The sequence below is a fragment of the Gymnogyps californianus genome, chromosome 7, assembly GCF_018139145.2.
Source record: "Gymnogyps californianus isolate 813 chromosome 7, ASM1813914v2, whole genome shotgun sequence".
In the NCBI taxonomy this organism is placed as follows: domain Eukaryota; kingdom Metazoa; phylum Chordata; class Aves; order Accipitriformes; family Cathartidae; genus Gymnogyps; species Gymnogyps californianus.
This window is the reverse complement of record NC_059477.1, coordinates 44,580,428-44,607,543: the sequence shown is the minus strand read 5'-3', so window position 1 is coordinate 44,607,543 and position 27,116 is coordinate 44,580,428. Positions and strand designations below refer to the sequence as shown.

The 27,116-nt window shown below is 36.6% G+C and overlaps 1 protein-coding gene across 2 annotated transcripts in view; it reads left to right on the top strand.

The window, feature by feature from the left end:
• Window positions 1-27,116, top strand: part of BAZ2B (bromodomain adjacent to zinc finger domain 2B) — a 168,841-nt gene that overhangs the window by 100,670 nt on the left and 41,055 nt on the right. Inside the window, exons 6-15 of one of the 2 annotated variants that reach the window (XM_050899489.1) lie at window positions 5,623-5,832; window positions 6,512-6,910; window positions 9,508-10,117; window positions 11,395-11,691; window positions 13,804-13,864; window positions 14,413-14,521; window positions 14,797-14,898; window positions 20,891-21,101; window positions 25,113-25,205; window positions 25,328-25,389. In XM_050899489.1, coding sequence (XP_050755446.1) covers window positions 5,623-5,832; window positions 6,512-6,910; window positions 9,508-10,117; window positions 11,395-11,691; window positions 13,804-13,864; window positions 14,413-14,521; window positions 14,797-14,898; window positions 20,891-21,101; window positions 25,113-25,205; window positions 25,328-25,389 — 2,154 coding nt within the window. The remainder of the gene's footprint in view (window positions 1-5,622; window positions 5,833-6,511; window positions 6,911-9,507; window positions 10,118-11,394; window positions 11,692-13,803; window positions 13,865-14,412; window positions 14,522-14,796; window positions 14,899-20,890; window positions 21,102-25,112; window positions 25,206-25,327; window positions 25,390-27,116) is intronic. The other variant, XM_050899490.1, reaches the window with a different exon arrangement.

Here is a 27,116-nt window from a genome sequence, read left to right as displayed (position 1 = left end):
CTTTTGATGTGGTTACTGATTTCAAACTCCACTTTCAATTTGCTAAATACTGAGTTGCTGTAAAACAATGTACTCAATCAGTGTACCTCCTTTCTTAAATTTGTTTAGTTTTGTATGTTAACATTTAAATTGTCTATCTAATGCAGATAAATTTCAGGTTGTCAGCAGTTTTACTTCCTAAGTTTTTGTGGTAATTTTTCTAATACTGAAGTGGAGTTTGTTGTTCCTGGTCTTACTCGATATGCTGACATTCTAGACGTTCCTCTAATCCTTATTCTTAACTTCTTTTCCTCTGAAACTTTTTGAGGTAATTGGTATTTGTCAATGTAATGATTTGAACAAGCTTTTCAGTCAAAACATACAGAATACTCTAAATGAGAACTCCGACATGAGGAGATGATCGAGAGATTTGATTTAAAAAAAACCCAAAAATTAGCATTTTTATTTCAGTATGTTAGAATGAAGTCACAACTGGAACTGAAGGCAGAGGAATAAGCAGGGGACAGTAGGCAGACGGAGTATTTTGTGCTGGGCTTTGTACAAGTGATGTTACGTTTTTAAATTTCAAAGTGTAACAACACTTGCCTCTTTTTCTAAAGAGCTCAGTTTATTTTAAAACATTTTAGTTATACTTCTCTGAATGTTCCTTTCTTTAGGGTTTTATTTTTTTAGTATCCATCTGCTGATTTCTTCAATGTTATCCTTAGTTGTAATTTTCTTTTGAGCTTGGTATTTAAAAACTATTTTAACAAAAAATTTTTTTTTAAAAGAAAAGGCAAAGCTGATACCAATCTGTTTTTACAGTTGGTGAAAATCTAAAGAGTTACTTTTTGTGCAGTGTTTTCTTCCTGGTTGAATTCTAGTTCTGTTGTCCTACCATCTTAGGGAATCCTAAAGTGCAGGCTGATAGTAACTTGTATTATATAAATTTTTTTGCGTGTAGTGTGTGAAAAACAACTTCTGAGTTGATAGAAGCATCTGATCTTCAAAGCTGTAGTTATTAAAAGTTCTCATCCAGTTCCTTTATCTAGGGTGTGTATTTGATCATTCAGAGGGCTATACATATCAATGATAAACTGGAATCTGTCCGAAACATGACTTTAAAACTGTGCCAAATCCTCACTCATCACTGTATATTTGTGGCATATCATGTTATGTCTGTTGAGCATAACAATGTTGTATTGAAGATAGATGTCATCGTGATGATCTAATACACTATCCACGACTTATTTCTTACATAGAAAAATTTGGTAACTGCGTTACCTTTTTACTTTGCTGTGTTGGTCACTGTGGTGATAACTTCAGCATGCTTTAATTGTTTTCCTTTAAGCCTGCCCTGTTTGTGGCCAAGATAAAAACTGAATAAGCAGATAGACTTTATAAATAATCATTCATCTGAATGTGCTGCTTCAGCCTCACAAAAGAAATGTAAAACTGACTGCCCCTCTGTTGATTGCATTAGTGAATTTCTAGGATGAGGAAGGTCAGCAGGATTTTTACACTGGTAAAGCAACGGTGTCCAGGGAAAGAAGGCAAAACTGATGAACTTGAGTCTCATTTGGCTTAGAGAAAGTCCCCTACCATTTTGGGCAGCTGGTGAGATAGGAATCCACTCCAAGATCTTGCATTGGGGACTTTTACTTACCTGGATTCCAGAATTAGCATCAGGACGCTGGGTTATTAACTGTAGTCACATCCTTTACCTTTAATATCTCTTCTTGACAATTACCATGTTGTATTTCCTCTAGAAACTTCAGTACTTTGAAATCATGACTAAAACCTTTTTAAACTATCACTTTAGTCACCTTTTTATGGGACTACCCCATTGGGTCATTAAGGTTGGGCTACTTTTCTTGGTACTTGTATTCAATCTAGATTATTGCTTTCTGAACAATGGACATTTTCAATTAGCATAACTATCCAGCAGATTTGCTGAAGTCAGTGAACCAAAATCAAATATGAAATTTATTTTAATTGAACCCACTCTTGCTTCAACTTTTATGACTAATTGTTGCCAATAGAGGAACTAGTTGAAGTGTGATTTTTCTCTTTTGATATAACTTAATTTTTTGAGTGTATTTCTTGAGTCTTTTAGTATCTTTTTCTAAATAATATATTTTTTGATATTCTATAAAACATCTACCTGTCTTACATATATCTTCAGAAGTCTAATACTCTTTTTTTTCTTTCTAGTATATTTCAAATGAAGTAAAACAGTACTTACTTTTTGTTCTGTACTTTTCTTTCTCTTTCTTGACTATTTTCTTCTGTTTCAGCAAGCTTTTAGAATTTCTTTCAAGTATTTTTGTTGTTCTAAATGTCTTTACAGAGAGATTTTTTTCTTTACAGCTATCTTTTTCTCCTTCTGGCTTACATCATTCGATTTAGTCTGAATTATTTCTTCTTTATGCAGTTTACTGGTGCTTCATGCACTCCCCCCCTCCCAGCTGCTCTACCTTTTATGCTGGATTTGATAGAAACTTCTCCATCAAGATTAATCCTTTTATAGCCACTAAATGCACGAGTTGAAATTTTCCCTATCATTACATTTTTCTCTAAGCTACTAATTTGCCATCCCTTCTTGTGGAATCCTACTAATCCAACTTCTTTGTATTGGTTTTATCTATGTCAAAAGATTCTATTTGTTTATGAAGTAAAAACTCCCCGGGAAGTGGTTGTGTTTCACAATGTAGTTAAGTACCTGATTTGTCTTGAAGCATTTGATTGCTTACAAGTTATACTAAATTTTATGTCAAAATTAGCTGTCCCTTTTCTTACTTGAAGTAGTTCTTTGTGAATCAGACTTATGTGTCGGATGTTGCTTGGCACTTGCTGCCTCCTTTTTCACGAGAATGTTCCTGACTCCTTTCTTGGTATGGTAATTTTCTTATGTTCTTGTCTGCAGTATGAAAAGATATATTTGTAAGATACAGCAGCTAACACGTTTTGTAAAGGTAGATGGACAGCAAAAGTTTTACAGTATTGATGAGTGGAAGTAAACACTATCAGCTAAGTAAGCCCATTGACATACTCTTCTTTTTCCAGACTGTTACATGCATCTCTTAAGAAGCTGATGTTACGAATATGTATTTCAGCAGCATCGTGAATAAACTGGATATTTCTGATTCTAGTGTTATTCCAGTGTGTTTTGGGTGTTTCCCTTTCCACATAGAGATAAACAGAGAACCGTGAAGGGGAAAAGCTAGAATAGAATCCTAGAGATGCGATTCCAGGAGGTGTTGTTACCTTTACTGCTTCAGATCATGGTCTTGTCCTTCATTTTGTGATCTTAACCTTCATGAAGAAATATTCTGCATCTGTGCCAAATGTTAGACAGGAAGATACTTAAATACAATGTAAAGGACACCAGGAACGAAACATATAAGACCTACCATAGACTGGCACAGTTATTTAGATCTGTTATTTTTTAACTGTCTGCATACGTTCATTGTCCCTCATGTGAAGTATCAACTGACACCTTTCTGAATTGAGCAGTGAAACAATAAATCCAAATAAATACACTTAAATTCTTAAGATTTCCCAACAGTGAAACAATGTATGTGACAGTATGCAGAACCTAGTTTAAAAAAAAAAAGATACAGATACCAGCCAATTGAGAAATAGATGAGACTTAATCCACCTACAGCTTCCACCATTCATAGCTATTTCACAAAGTAAATTGAATCCCATTGTTGTGGTTTAACGCCAGTGGGCAGCTCAGCCCCACGCAGCCGCTTGCTCACTCTCTCCCAGTGGGATGGGGAGAAAATCGAAAGGCAAAAGTGCGAAAACTCCTGGCTTGCCATAAAGGCAGTTTAATAGAGAAAGCAAATGCTGCATGTGCAAGCAAGGCAGAACAAGGAATTCATTCACTGCTTCCCATCAGCAGGCAGGTGTTCAGCCTCTTCCAGGAAAGCAGGGATTCATCACACATAACGGTGGCTTGAGAAGACAAATGCCTTAACTCTGAACATCCCCCCTTCCTCCTCCTTTCGACCAGCTTTCTATGCTGAGCACGATGCCATACGGTATGGGATAACCCTGTGGTCAGCTGGGGTCAGCTGTCCCGGCTGTGTCCCCTCCCAGCTCCTTGTGCACCCCCAGCCTGCTCGCTGGCGGGACAGGGTGAGGAGCAGAAGAGGCCTCGAGGCTGTGCAAGCACTGCTCAGCAGTAACTAACACACCCCTGTGTTATCAGCACTTTTTGGTCACTATCCAAAGCATAGCACCATAGGAGCTACTATGAAAAAATTAACTCTATCCCAGCCAAAACCAGTACACCCACTTATAAGTTTGTTATGTTCTCCCACTAATTTAAGTGAATTTCTTCTTCATAAGACAAAGGTCTTTGACATAAAATTGCTGTCTCTTTTTAGCCTCTGGTTTTATAGTAGACCTACCATATATTTTCAAAATAGATTTGAAAAGTAAACTTTTGGGGAAAGTTTTGTTAAGAAAGCATATACTTTTTAAAGCACTTTTTTCTCTGATGCTCCTGTCTGCATTGTTAGCTAGAATTGCTGCAACTTTTTTTGCCCTCCAGTCACCTATTTTTGCTGTCTACCTCTCTTCCTTTTGACTAATTTTAACCTTACAGTTCCCTCAGTGACTCCACGTGCCCTGTTTAAATGCTACATAACACTTTGCTGCTGCTGCCTGACCTCTGTAATCTTTTTTCACATGTTTCTCTACCTTCCAACATCATTCTGTGAACTGTCTTTAATGATTAAATACACTTTAATGCAGTAATACATACTTTCATGTCTCTCTCGCATAGCCACCATCATAAGACTCGAGTCCACATGTACCTCCTTCAGATGTGTTTGTAAAATACACACAATCGTTTTAGTTAGCTCCCCAAAAAGCTAACTTTCCTCATCTATTGCACTTTAAAATCTGGTCTTGCAGTGCCAACGTTTTGGAGTTCCTGTGGTTTTTTTACACCTTTCTTCTTTTTCTGCATTCTTGTGTGTTGCTTCTTTTACTTTCCCATTCTGGTCTGCAAATTTGTTCTTTCCAAGAATTTACATATAACATAGTTGTCAGAGTATTTCAGCAGATTTTGGTCCATTTTTCAGAAGCAAATCCCAGAAGCAATTTGATGAGCATATTCTTTTCCGTCCTCAACCTTACATTGCTGAACAGCGCATACTGTGAAATTACAAGTTAAGTAATGTAGTTAAATGAATGTGTCACTGAAACATATTGATGAATCTAGTATTTATTGTTCCTTCTATGTTAGTTTGCAATAAAGCTTTTGGTTTTAAATTTTTTTTGGAAGCAGTACATTCTGTGGAGGTTTGCTAGACCTGAATTCCAGGCCGATTTTCTAGGCCTAAATTTGATATATTACTTTGAAATGTAGAGATGCCAATTGTTCTGCCACTGCGTGTGGTCAGAACAATACTTTAGCGGAACCTTGTGACCCGTTTTTCATTTTCATCATCTTGTGAAACACTTCTTTCTCTTTAGTTTTCTGCAAAAAGTCAGTTGTTTTTCAAGGATTGCAGATCCCTTTACTCCAAAGTCTTACTGTTTTTTGTTTTAAAGATTATGCATAATAATAAGATGATATAACAGATTCAAGCTGAACCATTAATAGAGCATTCATCTTCCTGGTAGAAGCCCAGAAAAAAAGCAGTGGAAAGCTCTAGTAACAGCGACAGTGATTCGGGCTCCTCTTCAGACACCTCAAGTGAAGGCATAAGTAGTAGTGACTCTGATGATCTAGAGGAGGATGAAGAGGAGGAGGAGGAGGACCAGAGTGCTGAAGAGAGTGAAGATGATGAATCTGATTCTGAAAACGAAGCACATCACAAAAACAAGAACAAGGTATGACACTTCACTGTGCTGCTCACAGTCTTGTCACTGAAAGCTGGCTGTGAAAAATTGATCTGTTCACGTTTGTACCAGTGAGCAATCACATTAATAAATACTAAGAACACTCTTTTTGGTTTTGCTTCAGGGTCTTCTGGGAGTTTTTTGCTTCCTTTGTGTGCGTGCATGTGTGCGTTTTGTTGTTCTTTATGGGCTAGGAGTTTAACAGTTGGTTAAACTGTTGGTAGACTGTTATTTTTGTTATAAAGTGGGAAATATAAAGAAATTAAGTGCTGTGTGCTGATAGTGTATTGGAAATATATCTTTCTATGGATATTGCTTTGGCAGTTGCTTTTTTCCTAGTAGAGTGGTTACGTTTCCTGGTAGCCAATAGAAAAACAAGATTGGAATCTTGGGTATCCTGTTAGGTTTACAGTCAAAAATACATTTAAAAACAACCACGGTTAAGTACTCCTTCTCTACTAAGCATTGTCTTCACATGTTGAAACTATCTGGGGGAAAAAAAAAACCCTGAACGATAAATATATGACAAGATTGATTTTAAAATTATTATTGTTCATCCTCTGCCAAGAATAGTATAATTGTTTCATGTGACTGATGATGTACTTTTTAAATTTTTTAAAGGATCTTTATACTGATCTAATATGAACAGTCAAAAATACATATTTTGCAGGTGCTAATGCATAGTGGCGTAACAGATATGAAAACTGATGGACAAAAACCACATGAAAAGTCCCAAGAAAAAAGAACACACCAGCAGATACCTCTTGTGTCTGATTCCCAGACTCACTCATCATTCCAGTCCCAGCAGAAGCAGCCTCAGGTTTTGTCACAGCAGCTTCCGTTTATTTTCCAAAGCTCTCAGGCAAAGGAGGAATCTGTGAACAAACACACAAGTGTAATACAGTCGACAGGATTGGTTCCCAATGTGAAACCTTTGTCTTTGGTACATCAAGCCAAAAAGGAAACCTATTTAAAACTCATAGTTCCTTCCCCTGATCTACTCAAAGCAGGGAATAAAAATACCTCTGAAGAATCTATCTCTTTGACCAGCAATGTAAGATCAAAACGGGTGAGTGAAAAATCACTGTTTCTTTGATTATTTGTAACCTGCATTGCCTGCTTAACAAGATGCAACATCGTGTTATCAAGCTCTTTTAAATACAGTGTTTTAAAATTATATGTATATTTATTTTCATGGTTTGTTGATGTGTTTTTAGAGTTGATACGGATTTCTGAATGACGTAAATTAACTAAATTGTCTAGGTAATATGTTCTGAACTTTGGTGGTTGGTTTTGGGAGGGTGTTTGTTGTTTTGTTTTTGGTGGGTTTTTTTGTTTGTTTGTTTGTTTGTTTTTAAAGAACAGTAAATATTATGCTCTAATTTTAGAGAAGATTCACTATACATTACAAGTGCCTGGAACTATTCCATAACTTTATCCTGGAGAAAAGTAATCTACTTAGTGGTGCATGTGCATGTATGCATATCCTAATGTATACATGATGTAATCATATACAGAACTTACTGTCACATAATGCCAAATTTGAGTTTCATGCTCATCACATAGTGGGACTTTACAGCTCTGCTGAAAGCAATCAGTGTACTGGTGAGAGTAATGGGTACAAAGAAAGCAAAGGATTTTGTCATGCATCTCTTAAGGAAAATGAGCAGCTAAAATCAATATCAAAATAAGAAAAGTACTCATGGGTAAATTGTGTGGCCTGGATATTTTTCCTGTGCTTCTCCTAGTTTCAGTCAGAACGCTGATTTAATACTTCCCATATCTAGTACGTAAGCATGGCTTCGCTTTCTTTCAAGTTGGATAGTTTTAAGTCAAAGTAGTTTAAATTACCTATTTTAATCATGATTTTAAACAAAGTAGCTGAAAGCCTTTTTTAAAAAAATGTTCGATTTAATCTTGGGTTTTGTTTGCTCTTTCAAGACAGAAGGATATTCATGCACTGATAGCTATTAAAACTCAGTATGGCCATTGCAATAAATTTGATCTTCTTTTTCACTGGTCAGGACTATACAATATGTTTGCATGTGTCTGTCTTAACAGTTCTGTAGTTTACAAAAATTCTTTGTAGATTCTCAGTTTGTTTATTTTGTTAATAGTGATTATGGTGACTAGTGATGAATTTTCATAATATCTATTCAGTTAGATTTGAATGGGGATTAGAAGAGGATAAAAATGTAGCATTTTAGAAATGTTGAGGCTTGAGATAGTGTCCTGGTTTCGACTGGGACAGAGTTAACTCGCTTCTTCATAGCTGGTACAGTGCCGTGTTTTGGATTTAGTGTGGGAATAATGTTGAGAGAGAGAGAGAGATATATAAAATAAATATATTAAAAAGTACATTTACCAAGGCAAGTTGCATTATTAAAAACAAACTTTGTTTTAAACTAAGTAGTATTGGTGAGGAGTAAACTGAACTCTGATTCACAGCTAACTCGTAGTCCTCAGTGAGGACAGAAAAATATTTTTATCACATAGTTTTTATTCCTAGACCAGAAGAGAAACACTATTTTTCCTTTCAACTTCCAGTTACTTTGTAAAATTCAAATAAGCTAGTCATTTACCTGGAACGGTTAAATAAATTATGATTATGAAAACATATGTCTTTGCCATTGGAAGAGGCTTCTGCTGTCAAATTCAGGTTATGAGTCTTTAGCTGATGATACATCACCCATTTAGTAGTTTGATTTCTTTAAAACGTTTACTGTAAACATGCACTGTGAATATTTATTTTCACATATATAATTTCACATTCAGTTTTAAATGTTAGTAACTTCAAGAACGTATTGTATTTGACTTAATATTTAAAAATTTATTTAAAATGTACCATCTTTATCCATTCTGTTGTTTTTTTCCCATCAAAGATGATATATTTTCTTTTTCCTTGGAAGAGTCTTGAGGCTAAAGACAGTGTAAGCTTTAAATGCATTTCTGAGCCACTACTAATTAAGTTTTACCTGAAGAACTTTCAAGTACTGCTTTTTCAGAGTTAAAAAACCAGCATATCACAGTACTTCTGAGTAATACCTTTTTTCCCATGGGTTTGTTTGGGTGGGTTTTTTTTGTTTGTTTGTTTGGTTGGGTTTTTTTGTTGGTTTTTTTGTTTGTTTGGTTGGGGGTTTTTTTTTGGATAAAATTTTTCTATGCCAAGAGCCTTTTCCTGGTTTTCTGCTAGTATTGTAGCCATTAGTGTGCTGTATTTACCTTGTGCTTTAAAATGACCAAATTACTAAAGCTAGTTTTACATTCACTAATGAGATTTTTGAATATGCTGAAACGAGTAAAAAGCAGAGTTTTTCCTATGCCAGTACGTAAGAGTAGTCTTTCTTTAAAAATTGCTTTTTTCAAGATGCTTAATATCTTTATGAAAATCACTGTCTAGAGCGATGTAGCAAGTGAAAAAGCTTCCCTACGTAATTTAGGTCAGCTTCATCTTGAGTTCAATTTGTCTTTTCTACTTGATTTACAGAAAATCTCTAGACTTACATAACTTGTAGTTACTCATCTCTTCTGTTGTAGCTAGCACCTACTTTTGACCTACTAAAAATAGCTTAGCAGATGTTTAAGATTTCATAGAGTTCACCTGCCTGAATACTTTAAAAAAACCAACCAAACACATTTTATTCCTCTGTCTTCTTATTTCTTTAGGAACAATACAAACAGGCATTCCCAGCAGCACAGCTAAAGAAACAGGAATCGTCTAAGAACTTGAAGAAGGTTATTGCAGCTTTGTCAAGCCCCAAACCAACATCTAGTTCACCAGCTCATCAAAAACTCACATCCTTGGAAAACAACCATTCTAATCCATTCCTGACAAATGCACTTTTAGGTAATCACCAACCCAATGGAGTTATTCAGAGCGTCATCCAGGAGGCTCCTCTTGCACTTACTACGAAACTGAAATCCCAGACCAAGATCAATGAAAGCGTAGCCATTTCTAGTAGTGCCCCCTTTTCTTTGCCAGTAAACTTGAGTGCATGTGGGAAAAAACCAACTGGTAACCGGACACCTGTTATGCCCTCTACCTCTCCTGTATTACCTGGTTCAGTAAAGGATAAACCAGTCAGCAATAATGCAGTAAATGCAGTAAAAACACAACACCGCCTTCATTCTGCAAAACTGGTGGTGGAGCAGTTCAGAGGGGTAGACTCAGATGCCCCCAGCAGTAAGGACTCTGACGACTCAAATGATGATGACGACGACGATGAAGATGAAGATGAGGACGATGAAGATGATGATTCTGATGATAGCCAATCAGGTGGTTTAACCTTTTTAATAGGAAAAGCAGAAACTTTTATTTTTGAGTGTTGAAAACGTGCATTTCCCACTATATTATAAAATAGGGGTAGGAAATTTTGGGGCAGCATGGCCCACGCAGTGTCCTACAGATGTCCTGGAAAGTAGCACATCTCCCAGTCCCCCGTTGTGTCATATCCAAAATCATGTTTTGAGTATTCCGATACTTGGTCATATGGCGAGTATACTTTCAGCTGTCCTGGTAGGATGGCTCCACAGCCTTCTGGAAAGGCCGTCGGAGACCTGCCTTCCAGATCAGTCACCCAGCGTGCAGCTCAGGTACTGCTTATGTGGCAAGGTGCCCAGGAGGGGGATGGAGAGGATAGGCTTGTTGATGGTTAAGTATTCTGGCAGGCAGAGCCCATCTGCAGAACAGGCTTCCCCAACCAGAGAGGGACTAAACAAAGGCCTTCAAATTGTCAAGAGTGGCAAGAAAAGCATGTTTCTAGGCTTCGTTCAGGAGCACAGTAGTCAATGAGCAAGATTAGGGAAAAGTACCAGGACTGTTGTAGGGGCTGCAGTGTTCATAGATAGGGTTCAGACTACTATTTTAAAGGCTTTTGAGCAATTCAGAAAGGCATGGCCTGTTTTAAAGACTTGATTGTATTCCCAGTCACTCCTTTCTCCCCTGTGTGCTGACACCCCTTGGGTCCAGCTCCACCTTCATCATTCTCTTTCCTTCTCTCATCCATATATCCTGTACTAATCTCTTTTTTTTTTCCTCACAGCTGTAGCCTATCTTCAGTTCCTTATCCTGTCTACCCTTTACTCTATCTCCAACTCTTCCTTTGCCCAGACCGCCACGCTTCCAATTCTGACACCTTTCAGCCTGTACCCAGTTCCATCGTTTGCTTCCTCTTCATGCTAGATTTCACAGCCTGTGAAGTGCCCTGCCTCTGGTAGTGTTCAACCACTGCCTGGCTCACAGGGGGTGTCTTAGCTGTAGCTCATTCTAGGGTAAACAATCTCTTAAAATGCTGCAGCTACTGTCTCTCATCTCCTCATGGAAAAACAAAGAATTCTGTCCAAAACAGCAGTGCATTGTCATGCAGAATTACTTTATGCTGTCATATTTGTAGTAATTTTAAAGTTTAGGTAGTTAATTATAACCTTCTATTTATACTCAAGAAAAGCTGCTTATTTAATAAGACGAAAGACTTTGCAAGTGTTAGAACTTAAATGTATTTGCCATTAGTTATCAAGTCATAATGTGCCTTTTGCCACACTTCTTTTAAACAGAGTCTGACAGTAATTCTGAGTCAGATACAGAAGGGTCTGAGGATGAAGATGATGAGGATGATAAAGATCAAGATGAATCGGATACAGACACTGAGGGAGAAAAAACTCCACTGAAACTGAATAAAACTTCATCCTCTGTGAAGAGCTCTGCCATTGGTCTTGCAGCCCATTCCACCCCGCTCAATCTCCAAGTAGCAAAGACCCCAAGCTCTGCACCAGCTGCCTTATGTCCTGAGTCCCAGCCTGCGGTTTTTCTTGGGACAGCACCATCTACTCTTACACCAAGTACACACTGTGGTATCTGAATGTCTTTTGTTATAGTACAATGTAACATCTAAGTGGCATGTGTTGTAAAAGTAGTTTAGACACTGGTATCGAGTGATGCCTCAACATAAGAAAGAAATTTTTTACAGTAAGAACAATCATTCACTGGAACAACCTCCCCAGGGATGTGGTAGAGTGCCTGTCACTGGAGGTTTTCAAGATGCGGACAAGGGTGCTAGATAATCTCATCTAGGCTCCCTTTCCCACAAAAGGTTGGACCAGATGATCTTTTGAGGTCCCTTCCAACCCAGGCTACTCTGTGATTTTGTGATCTTTTCACGGGTGTTTGCAACAGACATTAAAACCAGTCAGCAAAATTGCAAGTTCTCAAGACCTGAACATTACACTTAGTCCAGGACATTTTAGCTCATATAATTATTTGAGAGAAGGTAGGATGAAATAGCCAGAGTTGATATTTATTACATTGAAACTCTTCATTATTTAGTCTTTGTTATTTACCATTTTGTTCTAAACTAGTTATTTATTTCTAATTTCTATGCATTATAGTTTGCATTCTGAATCTTCTAGTCCTGCCCCTTCCTCAACAAATTTTGTAACTGTATTTAGTTAAAATGTAACTTTATTCATTATTCTTTCAAAATTCTCAGTAGAATTTGTGGATTGTGTGCAAGGAATTATTTTTAAAAGGTTCATGAAAAGTGCCTTTAGCATTTGCCCGATGCTATATAGTGTTTATAATCCTTCATTTGGTGACTGACTTGTAAGATTTAGTAATTACTACTGCTACAGAAAAGAATGCATTTTTGAAAGTAACACTTCTCAATTTGCATGGTAACAATTAAATGAAATTGCATATTTACTACTTTGAATTAGAAACTTGATACTTAATTAACAAGCAAGTAAGTAGATTTTAAATGGGGATACCCGCTCATAAATTGTTTTTTATATTTGGATTCAGTGGAATAGGAATTTCATTCCATGTCATCAAGGGCATTAACTTTGAAGCAGTGTAATGTGATCTACTTCATATTTTTCCCAGAAATGGGCCTATTAATCACACAGTTAGTAAAGTATTTCCCATGCATTAGGAGTAATCCAGATTGTTAAAATACAAAGTTAATTTTTTGCTCAGGAATCTGTGTTGATTTATGATACTCTGAAAAGGCTGATATCGAATTTTTGTCTGTTTACAGAGGTGGGAGGTAGAATAAATTAATGTTATGTCCTTGTTTTAGGTGTATTACTTCTTCCTAATAAGAATCACCATAACACAGTTAAAATATTTTTGTGTCTATTTTACCTAAAGCTGGTCAGTCACTGAAGAGGTCTTGTGTCTCTTCTCTGTATCTGTTTTTCACTGGACAACTCATTTTTTCAATTCACTTGTATTTGGACAAGCAATCTCCCTCCCTCCACTGTGACTATTAGAAGTAACATAATAGTCAGTCATGTTAGTTTAAGACTGCAGATGTGAGTCCAAGAAGTTTGGCATCCAAGCATGGGCAGTTCCTCAGTGCTTTCTGTAGAGGACTCTTAGCAGTCAGCCTTTGGCACTCCGTAAAACCCCATGTTTGACAATTGTCTCTATCATATTCTTGATTCAGACTCTTGACTAGCACCAAACACAACATCCGTTTGAACTTTGAAAAGCTGGAATAATCCTGAAAATCTTCTGCATTTGGCAGTTGACCGCAGTCTATACACAGTGTTCTTTGAAGGCTGAGCCTATTAAAATGTATGGATTTTTAAAGTAAAGAGTGTTTTCGTTTTCATCTTCTGTACTGAAGAAATTTAAATATAGTCTAGTGTAAAAAAACCAGGTGCGCAAGGAATTATTTTAGCAATATCTGAGAGAGCCAAACAAGGCAAACGTTTCAGTATGGCATAATTAGGTTTTCTTCTGTTTACAATTTTAGAAGAAGAGGTTAAAGGAAACTTAGAGGAAAATATTTCAAAAGGAGAATAGTTACATTAATTTTCTTGGTACTTGAGATATGTAATGACTAGAATGTAAAAATGATTTATCTTTTGGTTTGGGGATATAAGGATAAAAAGTATATTTTAGGAACATGTTGTTTTCATTTTGTAAATTCTCTTAGGTGTTAATCAGAAATTCTGTTTTAGGTATTTCAAAAAGACGAAGAGTAACAGATGAACGGGAGCTGCGTGTTCCTCTCGAATACGGGTAGGTTATTTATACACTTGATATTCCTTAAAGGGAGATAATACTTTCAAAAGTCAGTTGGTGAAGAAATGACAGTTTAAAAATTTTTGAGGCTGAATAATAAGGAAAGGGCTTCAACTATTTAGATTTCCAACTCATAGTGACTGTGGATCTCTTTAAAAGTGTCAGCGTAATTCATGTGTTAATTTTTGTGCATCAAATTTGCTCTTTTGCAAACATGACCTGTCTTGTAGCAGTTTTGCCACTGGAAATTAATTCTGATGGCTAGATCTGAGCCAATATAGACTCCAAATAACTCCCTGAAATATAGTTCTAAGCCGTTTAAAATCTGGTAATATGTAAGTAGGTTGATATAAATAAATCCATATATAGTCAGTTTGGACAATCTACGTAATAACAATTTCCGGTTTTGCTTATTTGATTTATGATACTCTTGTCACATTTTAGATATGTGCCTTTTTCCTTTTATGTGAAAATCTTAAATTGACATTAATTACTTGTTTTTTAAAAAGTGTATTGTTGTGTGCAACTATTTCATATTACTCTAGCTGGCAAAGAGAAACCCGAATAAGAAACTTCGGTGGTCGCCTTCAAGGAGAAGTAGCATATTTTGCACCTTGTGGAAAGAAGCTGAGACAGTATCCTGAAGTAGTAAAGGTACATTCCTTGTTTTAACTTCTGTGTTCTAATGCTACTAAGCATGCTTGCAATTAAAAAAAAGCCATTTTTTCCCCTCCAATAAAGATACTTATTTCAAAATATCCTGTGATGTGAGGCATAATGTATCTCAGTCTGTTACTGATTTGATCTCCTATAAATGCATATCCCTTTGATAGAATATGCAAAACATTACACTCACAAAGTTAGCTGTACATCAAAGCTGGGTTGTAATTATTTACAAGCTGAAGTGGAAAAATATGTGATTTTTTCAGTATCTCAGCAGAAATGGAATAATGGATATCTCAAGGGACAATTTCAGCTTCAGTGCAAAAATAGGAGTGGGTGACTTCTATGAAGCCAGAGATGGACCGCAGGTATCCACTTTTTAAAAAGTAAAGTCTTTGATCCAAGGAACATTAACTTAAATTTAGGTGAAGTAATTTTTGCTACAGTCTGAAGCATTGCCTGTTTTTAGCTAATTCTTTCTAAAAATTGTGCGTTTTTCTTAATAGTAGTTATATTGAGATGCTGAGAGCTTGATCCTGGGCAGTGTTGAAAACAGCTCCTCTCAGTGATTTTATTAGGAGGTTGCAGGAGTTCGGCATGCCTTATGATCAGCTCTGAGCCTGGATTTGTCTAGTACGAAAGAACTCTGAGCTACATATTTTGTCTTTGTCAGTGTTCAGATATTTCTGACTAAAACTCTATTTCTTCCTTTACTGTATAAACCTAATATTGATAGTAATTTATGTGTATGCATTAAATCACACTCTTTTCATGTATTAATGTGCATAATATATATAAAATATGTGCTTAAATACAAGTGTTTCCTGTATCGAGAATACCATCTGAGCTTCCTGAAGCGTGAGATTTTTATGGGAAGGAATGCTGAGTTATACCAGTTATGCTTTACAGTGGTAGAACTCTTAGACTTTGTGTAGATAAACCACATAAGGATAAGTAAAATTAGAATTTTAAGGAAATTAATACTATGTTTGTGCCATACTGTGTTACTGTATTTTGGTCATGTTGCCATTTCTTCAGGATGCACACGAAAGTTTTTGGGCTTTTGTCAGTCAGTGAATATATTTGCTGCTTTAAAAGATGAGTATCCTGAATATGTTACTACAGGAATGTGGACAGACATCACGCTCTCAGCAATCTTGGAATCAGGCTGTAGTTAAGCCTGATGTCCTTGTGATACCCTGTAGAAATACATAATGTTTACATAGTATAAATTTGAAAGCAATAAAGACAGAGTTCATAGTAAGCAGCTACTTCTAGGTGGTGCGTCCTGATTCCTGGCTTACAGGGTAAAACATTGCTAAACCCTCTTCATGTTTGGCCTTCATAAAACAATTACAAGTTCATGTAGTTATGAACTTCATTATGTACCGGAATGGCTTGATTGAAACAATTCCTTATACTGTGAACATAATGTAACGTCGGGGTATCTGCTCTCTTTTTACCCTGTTACTTTTTTTGTGTCTGTTGCCCATATTACTTCATTAGTCTTGTCCCCTTCTCTAGTTACCTCTTTCTTCTCCTTCAGAATAAAGGCATGGGGAAGGGCAGGTTTCTGTAGGCAAGGTTGGCAATATGAATATTAAGTTGCTGTACATCTCACTGTAGTTTCTATTGTATAGTTGTGGTAGGTTCCATTGAGACTTGGTTAAACAAAGGAATAGTTTTCTTGTTAAAAAAAAAAGGGGGGGAGGGGGAGGGGAACACGACCGAGGGTAGCTGTTTCAGATGTGCTAAAATGTATTTACATTTTATGTATGAGATTTTGAATGAGAAGATTATAATGTAAACAGTTGAGCTACACTCAGGCTGATAATATGCATTTAGTAAAACAGTATGTGATACTGATACTTCATGAAAGGAATTTGCACCCTTTTTACTGAAATTTTTTGACTTGTCCAGCTTCAAAACGGTATGTGATAATCATATCTTCATGGATGTCTGGAGGTAATTCCAGGAATTTTATTTCTGGTTTTGCTGTAATTTCGATTATTCTGTATAGCCTTTCATGGTTACTCTTCCCTTTGTTTGTTATATATTTCTGTCATCTTTTGAGACATGTAGCATGCATCCAGAGTGATTGGGGAAATTTCACAAAGCTCAAAGATGGAACAAGATGCGAAGAAAATTATCTAAGAGCTAAATCAGCTATATTGAAGAATTACCTATAGCAAGCCAAAAATACATGGATTACCCGCTTCTGATAGCGCCTGTGTTTCTCTCTCCTGGTACACGAGCAACCAGATATTATGGGTTATTCAAAGCAGTGATTAACTGCTTTAACAGAGAAGCGTATCTGGCAGAAGTGGGCCATGAAATAGTAGGGTTAGAGGAATGTTTGAAGTTTGGCAGATGCGGAAATTCAGTGACAGGGACCTGGAGGCTTTAAACTGCTGTGGTTTAGAAAGATTAGTGTGAATGGGATTTGGGATGATGCAGAGGGCACAGGTCCTTATGAGTTGAGTAATATGGATAGGAATACTACATCAAGTAGTAGGTGGAAGAGAGTGTTGTGGAGTGATACTGAGCTGTGCCCTAAGATTGCATCTTGCTGGCTTTGATTAATATATAACAGCAAGAGTATCCATCACAGAATCGCAGAATGGTTGAGGTTGGAAGGGACCTCTGGAGGTCACCTTGTCCAACCCCCCTGCTCAAGCAGGGTCACCTAGAGCCAGTTACCCAGGACCATGTCCAGGCGGCTGTTGAAAATCTCTAAGGTGGGAGACTCCACAACCTCCCTGGGCCACCTGTGCCAGTGCTCAGTCACCGTCACGGTGACAAAGTGTTTCCTGATGTTCAGAGGGAACCCCCTGTGTTTGAGTTTGTGCCCACTGCCTCTTGTCCTGTCACTGGGCACCTCCGAAGAGAGCCTGGCTCCATCCTCTTTGCACCCTCCCTGCAGGTATTCGTACACCTTGGTGAGATCCCTCTGAGCCTTCTCTTCTCCAGGCTGGACAGTCTCTCAGCCCTTCCCTTCGCAGGGTCATTATGTAGTTAGAGAAAACTTGACTTTTCATGCAGCTCCATTGAGATCCATTTTAGTTGAAGATGAAATATCAGTGAGGGCAAAATACAGACTTTTGAACCTGGATATAGCTCTCTGGGAGTAATCGTTAAGTCATGGTAAACATGGCATGCACTTTTTTTTCCCCAGTAAGATTTTGCATAAAGCTGTGAAAATAACGTGTGGGGGTTTTGTTTGTTTGTTTGTTTTTTTCCCCAACGAGTCTGAATGCTTGCCTAGGAAGGCAGCTGAATTCAGGAACAGGAAAGGAGGAAAGTGCTTAAAGTACTTTTTCCCATCTCCTTAGTGTGAAGTAACTCCTGTGTATATTAGTCTTTGTCAGAGTATCTGATTATGGTGCTGCCTCGGAACAAATACAGTGCATCTTTATGAGGCATGAAGTCTACCTCTTTTAAGTGAATTCTTAAGCTTACTGTTGTTTACACTCTGTGAATAAGTATTTAGAAGTCTAAAGTGTTTATTACAGATGCAATAGAAATACCGTACAGAACAGCCAACTGTAAAATCAGCTGTCATATGCGTTTGTAATGTAGTTATTTGCTTCATTTTCTAGAAACTGGAATTTAAAATGTTTGTCCTATTCTGAATTCTGCAATTCAATTTAGAAGGCTTTGTTGTTAACTTTTTCTCACAAATCTAAACTGAAATTAATGAGGATGTCTGCTCTTGGGAAGTGCCTATGGTTTTGTTCGTTAGTTTGGTTACCAGGCTTTGAGCTTGATTCTGCTTCTACGCATAGTTACCTGGTGCCTTTTTGGCAAATGTCCTGATTATAGTACAGTATTGCAATAGATGGCAGATGCTTGAAGGTGAGAAATTGAATTAAGTTCTTATTTTGATTAGTTTCAACAATAAAACACAACATTTCACAGTGTTATTCCTGTTTTTTCTCTAATGTTTGTGTAGTGCAGCTTAGATTTTATGGAAGCCCCTGATTCTCCTATGTTGGGGCACAACCCCCATATTTTTTCTTTGGAATATTGAAAATCCACAGAATATCAGATTGTACATTCTTTTAATAGAAATGTATTTTGGGTCAGATTTTAAAAGATATCTGAGCACAAAATATAGATGGTCAATTAACTCCTGCTTAACCCTTAATAGATCTGTTCTGGACTATTTTTGCCTTGTCACCTCTTAAACTTGTGGAAACTTGTTGTATCCACAATGTCCTTTGGCAGGACTTCAGTCTTCTCCACATTCCTTGAAATGCCAGCTCCTTTTGCTTATTGAACCTTCTACTAGCTTAATTTGATGGCCTCTAGTTTCTCTTTTGGGATGCATTAGGAAAATGTAATATACATCCATGGTCTCTATGGCACTAATGATCTTGTAGACCTCTGTCTTTCTCTTCCGCATATTTGTTACCATTAGTATCATTAACCATAGAAAATACAAATACTGAGCAAGAGCAATCTCCATTGCAGGATCTAAGGTGGTACTTGGACAATGGCTTCTTCTCCTCCTTTTCTTTGAATTCTATTTTGACTCCACACACACACCCCCCCACACCCCCCAGCACTTGCAGTTTATCGGATAAGATTTCCTAGGTTGGAGGTTGGTGTAGGTGATAAGTACAGTATTAAATCTAGCTTACATTGCTCAACAGACTGAACCTGTGATAAATTGTAAGTCAGGTACTAGACAGTGAAATGAAAGTGTATGCCTAAGTAGTACTCTTAAAGATAGAAAATAAACTAACTTCTGTTCAAGGGGTAGAGGTAACTATTTTGGATTAGAAAGTCCTTAGTGATGATGCATTGTACACATAGTGATATGGTCATGATTCTGAACAGCTTGTTTTCAGGAACATAGCTAATAACAAAGCCCTTTGGAATGTCTGTAAACTAAGTGTGAGATGTACTCATGGGATGGTCTTAACTGGGAGTGATTCAGGCTTCAAAAAAAGTTATCTTTGCAGATACTGATAGCTTCCTTGCAATCTGAATGTTTGATTAGCAAAATGCCATTTCTTTTGTCAAATCTTATATTAAACATTTGTAATTATGAAGAATGAGCAGAAAGAATTAAAAGATAAGTTGTCAGAATAAGCAAATAAAAATGTATTTTATGGTACAGCAAATTTGATTTCAGTATTTATGTACGTATAAATGTGAAAACTTGGGTAATGCAAATGTATTTTTTCTGAACAGATATTTAATTAACGTGTTTTATAAGTTACCAGCTTTCATTCTTGCTTTAGCAGACATTTTCAAAATCTTTTACAAATCATTTTAAGGCAGATTATGGAGTAGTTCCAAAGGATACTTAGCTTACATTTTTTTCCCCTGCATTGTTCAAAAACTTGGGAAAATGGTAAAAGATGTAACAATTTTGAAATACTCATGTTCAGTCAAACAGGATCAGATAGACTGTTTTCCTGTTCTGCTCAGTAGACGCAATAAACTCTACTTTTTATCAGCTAAAATAAAGCTATTTCTATGTGAGGACTAACTTGGGTGTTTGTATTAACAAATTACTTCAGTATTTGTTTTTGAGATTCCACCAAAAAACCCAGTAGTAATAGTGAAAGAAAGGGTTGAATGTATTGCTGCTTACTTTGTTTAGTTAGAGAATATAGTTAGCATAACTTTTAGTTCAGATAGATGGATTCTTAAAAGATATAAACTTTTGATTGCTTCAGGTTGGCACAGAAATTAATTTTCTTGCAGTGGATGAGGGGAGAACTAAATTGTACTAAATAAAACTTGAAGATTAAAATGAGTCTGTTTTTTGAACTCAGTTGTTGAGATCTACAACACCCTAGAAAGCAATATTTGAAAATACACTACTGCATTTGCTTGTTATGTATGTCAAAATTTCTGTAAACACTAACAGTTGGAAGACGGTGACTCATAGTGTGACACATTTTTTCATTCACATTGAGCAGTGGATTATGTGAAAGCAGAGTAGTTATTTTTTGAGTTTATGTAATAAGGAAGAATCTATTTTGCCTTTTAAAAAGGGTTGAGCAATAAGTGATTTGGTCAGAAATAATGAAAAATAACACAGTAGTGGCATACCTGCTAGGTAATAACTGTGTATGTCACTGAATAGTCTTCAAAATCTTGCATAGCAGTACAATTTACAAAAGTTTGTAGTGATAAGCTCTCAATATATAGCTTCTGTGCATCATCAAAACATTGTACTACCCAAATAGTACATCACAACTCTCGCATATTTTATAGATGTAACTTATTGGGGGGGAGGAGGGGGAATCTCTTGCTGTTCATGTTCTGAAGTGTCTTAGATTTATTTTTCCTTTTTTTAATCTGTGTTTATAATACCTGTCTGTGAAATGTGTCAATTAAAAGGGTGTGCAGTGGTGTCTTCTGAAGGAAGAGGAAGTCATTCCCCGTATCAGAGCTATGGAAGGGCGTAGAGGACGACCACCGAATCCAGACAGACAGCACTCTAGAGAGGAATCAAGAATGAGACGACGCAAAGGCAGACCTCCAAATGTTGGTAGCACTGAATTTCTAGACAACACTGACGCAAAGCTTTTAAGAAAGCTCCAGGCTCAAGGTAAGAAGTATGTTACTGTTTTCACAAACAGAGGGTATCAGTATATAGAGAGTTAATGTTTTTTCTAAAGAAGAGTGATGTGTTTCACTAGGATATTAGTATACAACATTTAATTTGGAAATGTGTCACATGCTTTTATTGAAGCCTTTTTCAAGGTCAGTAAATGTATATATGATTCAAAGGAAGAAGTGTCTGTGTAAATGCATGTGTAAGAGCTTACTCTATAGTCATTTATTTAGATTTATAAAATTTAAAAAAGCAGACATCCAGTAATCTGGTTACCACTGATGTAGTTTTTAAATTGGCAAAAATTAACAGATCTTTTTTTTCCCCCGTATCAGCTCAAACAACAGTGGACCTAGAAATTGAAATTGAGAACCACTGAAGTTAACATTTCTGTGAAGCTTTTGGCTGTTCTAGGGAAAATACTTCTCTTGTGAAATCCCTGATAGTGACAAGATTTAAATGGCTGTAAGGTTGAATAGGATCCTGTAATAAGTAGTACCACTGTTGACAGTAGAACTTTGATGATACCAAGTACTACTATATATCAAAAACATGAGGGCCTGGTTTTAAATAAACATCAGGTACATGACTTTTGAATTTCAATTCTTTAGTCCGTAACTGTATCATATTTTCTGAATGCATCTAATCTAATATGAAAAATTCTTACAGCCCAGGAGTCAAGATGCTTGTTTTAGCTTAAGACTTAACTGTTCTTTCATGTGCTGACTGTGAACATGTTTGGGTAGCTACCTTGTATTTTGTATAATGTCCTTGCATCTTTTTCCCTTGTTGCCTGCGAAGAGTACTGTTCTATATAGATATGTTTAAGGCATGCAATGGTAATGCTTTGGACACATGGACAGAGAGAAGGCAGTTTTAGAAATACCTTAATTTGTGATATGTCTTGTAGTGTCACACAGCTATTTTACCTGTGTGTTAAGGTCACTGCCACCTTTTGTTCAGTCTGAGAATTAGGAAACGGTATCAACAGCTGAAGCATCCTAGCATTTGCTGAGAAGCTGTGTATTTATTGTGGAGACACAGTAACTGATTCCAGAAGTCTTTTCTTCTCAGTGGAAAAAGATAAGCCCTAGTCACTAAGCCATTTTGCTTCACTTTTTATCTTCCCTTTCCCTATATTGGTCACAGTAAGGGGTGGGGGGAAGTATTTAGGAGCACTCTGCCATGTCTATTTTCCCACCACACACTGCAGCATTTAATAGAATGAACAAAAACATATGGTCTATATATACAAGAAGATTCAGAATGTATAATATTTGATGTTACATATGTTCATATCTACCTTGCTGCTTTTTTCCCCTCATGTCTCATGAGACATGAGAAATGTCTCAGTGGCTCAGCCCAGGGGTTCATCTTGTGTAGAGCTCTGTCTCCAGTAGTGGCCATAGGAGATGCTGCTTGGAGAAAGCATGTGAACCTGATCGCTTCTTGGTCCCTTTATTTCCTCGTACATGCACCGTGGCATCCTGAGGTGTTTTATGAGTGATGTTGTAGAGCACATTTTTTCTTGCTGTATTTTCAGTTTATGGAACTGTTGCCCATGAATTAGCCTGTTCTTTGTTTTTTAACCTCCTGACAATGTTTGCTCTACCAGTCTCCTGTGGCAACAAGTTCCAGAAGTCTGCTAACTACTAGACCATTTTTACTTATAAAAAATGATCTTCTGTTACTGCCAGTGGGTGTTCCCTAGTTCCATTACTGCAGGGTTTGGAGAATAACAGTTCTCTAATTTATGTTATCTGCCACCTTGCTGATTTTGCAGACCTTGATCCTCTCTGTCCTTAGTCGTCTTCTCTCCAGACTGAAGAGCTCAAGTATTTTTAGTCTTTTGTCAGAAGGTTCTATCCCTTTGATCCTCTTACATGCCCTCTAATTTTGGTATTTCTTTTCTAGGTGTATTACCTTACATTTATCTATGATGAAGCTCCCCTGCTACCTTTGCCCACTGTTGACACAGTGGCCGTTGTTAATAATACGGTAAACACCCAGACCAATGTCTCTACGGTTTCGTGTTAGCGTTTCTTCAGATTTCTCAGCTTACTCTGTCCCGTCCTGGTGATCTGTTAACATCTGACTTGCCTTCTTGATCTAATACTTCTTTTATATTTACCTCAAATTCATCTAGTTCTTCCGACCTGTCTGCTGTAGACGATGCACTGAGTAGGGGATCTACCCAACATCTTCAGCAGTAGAGACAGGCACAAAGAATTCAGTAACCTTTTTTTCTAAGGCTCTTTTTTCTATCCTGTTCATTGTTAGGTCCCACTGATTGCATTTCTGGCTTCCTGTTGCAGTGTATGTAAAGATCTTTTACTGTCTGCTCAGGCATCCTTTGCAAGGTGCTCTTCAAATACTTTTTTAGCCTTTCTAACTCACTCTTTAAGTTTGGCCTGTCATAGGCTTTCCTGTTCTTATTTGAACAAGCTTTTCATTTTTAACATGCTCACCATTTTCCTATGACAGCCTCCTTTTCTGAAGACCCACATATGGACTATGTTTTTCCTTTTTTAAATGTGGCTCAGTGTTTACCTGAACAAGTACACATTTTTTTTGAACTGCTTCTAGGTTGCTCACTTGAAGTATGCGCGCTTGAAGACTGCTTTTGTACAGCTCCTTTTAGAGTTCCACCAAATGGAGTACATGTTTTTATCCTATGTGACTTGATACTGCACGTTGCATAGAAAGCTGGTCTTCTGCCTGTACATCTCATTCTGATATTCCTGTAACGCTGGTACCTGGGAACACCATGTATTATTAATTATGCTTCTGCTGTGTCTGTGAGATGTCCATTACATCTGGGTTATCATTTGATACCAAGAATTCTGGTTTCCCTAATTTCTTTTTAGATATTTTGGCTTGATTTAGAAGCCCTTAAATTTTGCTCATACAGCACATACTAGTTGAATGGAAATACAGGTGGTCTGATTTGTCGTCCCTGTTTTTTGCAGTATAGGTGTTTGTTTCCCATCTGTCCTTTTCAAACGCATGCTGAACATTAACTACATCCTCCTCATGGATTGTGTCAATTCAGACTAAGCAGTCATCTGCATCTGTTGGCCTTTCCATAGCTCATAGTTGAAGTTCTCCTCTATAATGTAAATTCTAATTTCCAGCTACAGGTTCTGTTTCGAGTAAGGTGTAATTGCTTCTTCTGTATGGTTTCCCCTTGGCCCTGAAGGTTTCCCTGTTGTCGTGTACTTATTTACACTACTCTTGCTATCTACAGCATCATCTTGTCTATATGTGGATTTTCCATGTCTGCCTGCATCTTGGTCATTGCACAAGAAGCTGACAGTGTTTTGGAGAATGCTATCAAAGAGGTCCTGGACCTCAGTCGTTTGAATAGCAAGCTGAATTCAACCTACAGAAAATCCTTCCTGCAGCTACCTTCTTCCTTACATCAGTGTGTCCTTGCACAGTTCGTCCAAATTTCAGAAATTTTCTCACTTAAAGTAGTAGAATGCTTCAGGAAGTTGCTGATTAGCAGAAGAGTGACTGGCTGTAGGTAGCCACAGTAGAGAGAAGTGTGACCCAGATGAGTGTGCTCTTACTGCATTGTTAAAAAAGGATTAATTACATGAGGTGACTTATAAGGAAAACAGTAATTCCATGCTTTCTGAATAAAATGTTGATTTAGTACTGAAACAAATGTTTTCTGCTTTAAAAAGAAGGAAGAAACCAGTTTTTAAATGAAGCAGCGTTATTGGCCTGATGCTATCACTTAATAGGTTATTTTTTTCTCCAAAAATAGTGTTTTCCTTTATGTAGAAAGTATCCATGTTCATTTGCGCTGTTGATGTAGTTACTGATATGTGAGAAACTGTTAAAGGTAGTTGATAGTGAAATGTTGTCAAGATAAATGTGTGCAAACCAAATCCACTGTTGTGTCTATCTTTACCTCATGCAAATGTCTGGAATATGAGCTATATCGTTATTGTCGGACAGCACTGTTTTTATGAACTTAATATTTTCCTTTTGTAACAGAAATAGCTAGGCAAGCAGCACAAATAAAGCTACTGAGAAAACTCCAGAAGCAGGAACAAGCTCGAGCTGCCAAAGAAGCGAAAAAACAGCAAGGTAAGTATTACTTGTGAAAGTTTGTGCATGCTAGCAGATTATTTTGAAAAGTATTAATGAAAAGTTAGCTGTCTCTTGTCATGTTCTGCTGATATTAATTTTTGTTTGCTTTTGTTTGTTAGCTATTATGGCAGCTGAAGAAAAGCGAAAGCAAAAGGAGCAGATAAAGATAATGAAGCAGCAGGTAAACTTCATGTGATTGCTAAATAAGCTCTTAAAATTATATTTTTAATTATTGAATTAGGGGTATTTTAATTATTTAGTAAATTATTAAGTATGCTGATTGCAAAGTGAATGTTTTAAATCCAGTTTTAAAGAACACACAGTGTATATTATTTAAAATTCTGAACTATAGTTGTTGTTCATGTTGTCAGGACATCCCAATTTTGTCTGTGTTGATTTAAGCCACCCAACATATGTAATTACTTGCCAATATCGGTAAGAAATTAAAAAACTGCTGCTAAAGTACAGTGATGCAGTCTTCCTTTATTTGGTTCTGTGAAAACAAAGAGTGTTATATCTGTTTATGTAAATACTGGAATAGTGTAATTAGCTTCTTCAGTGATCCTGGCTGGCTGTCAGTGATTTTAGGTTGTGTGCGAAGGCTTGTATCTCAGTATGCCAGTGAATTAATACATGTTTTTAAACATACAAGTATTGTTAAATACTGTTATAGCAAATATTTCCAATAAAAGTGAGCCCCTACAAACTTTACCAAATGAAGGTGCTTACAGAAGCAGGCTTTTAAATTTTTTAACAGCTGATTTTAACAAATTAGTGAAATGTTATGTATGTTTGGAATCTGAAAATTTTAAAAAGAGAATAATTTGCATCCAAAAAACATATTTCCGTGGTTGGTTTTTTATATTAATTCTGTTCAGTAGGAAACTTACTACAGAGTACAGAAATTGAATACTTCATCTAGTAGCAGTCAAAGGACAAATTTTTTGGCTTTCAGTCAAAAGACATTTTTTTGTGTTCAGTACCATTATTGCTTTAGGTTTTTACCCTCTTACAGTGGCAGAGAGTACGTATATAGAGCCTTCTAAAAGTAGGAAAAGTTAACTTCAGTAGGCCAATTCAACCTGTCCTACTGTGAATTAGTATGTATATGCATAGTACAGATAGTACATTTAATTATTTTTAAAAAAGAATGTCTAAATATTGTTTGAATTAACTGTTTTATGTTCAGTGTTCGTGTTCTTATTATAGTAGTATTTATAGTCTTAAATTAAAAGGATATATGGAGATGGAAAGGATGAACATTTACTATTAACACCAACACCTTTTATTTGTGATAGAAACTTTTACTGAAATTTCCATGAAATTCTATAAATATTTGCACTTGATGATGTGTTACTTTGTAACGTAATGTGTATTTTTGGCTCTAAGTAAAATTTTGAAGTTGGACATGGGAAGAGAGGATTCCAGGTTTGACTTCCACTGCATTCACTGCATCAGCTTCTTGGGACATTTCATTAACTTACTGATTTAAAATACCTCATGCCTTTCATACAGGATAAAGCTGAAGTCTGTTGCAAGGAAAAATGTTTCTTCAGTGGTGCAGTGTCTTCACTGTAGTCTCAAGACTGGTTTCTATTTATATTGTAGTTCAGTTGGTTTTTTTTCTAAAGATGGTTTAGGGGTTTTTTTGAGCTCTACGTACACCTTTTCAACCTGTTGTGTTAGGCTCTGTTGAGTAATTTTATTTTGCAGCTGAGTTGTATTTAGATCTCTATAGAAGCTTCACATCTAATGTTCAGATTGAGAAATTAGCAAACCAAAACATGTCTGTATTTGATTTATTTTGTTTGTGGTTTTTTTTAGTCTCACAACAATTAATTAGGATGAAATAATAGAATCATAGAATCATTTAGGTTGGAAAGGATCTTTAAGATCGAGTCCAATCTT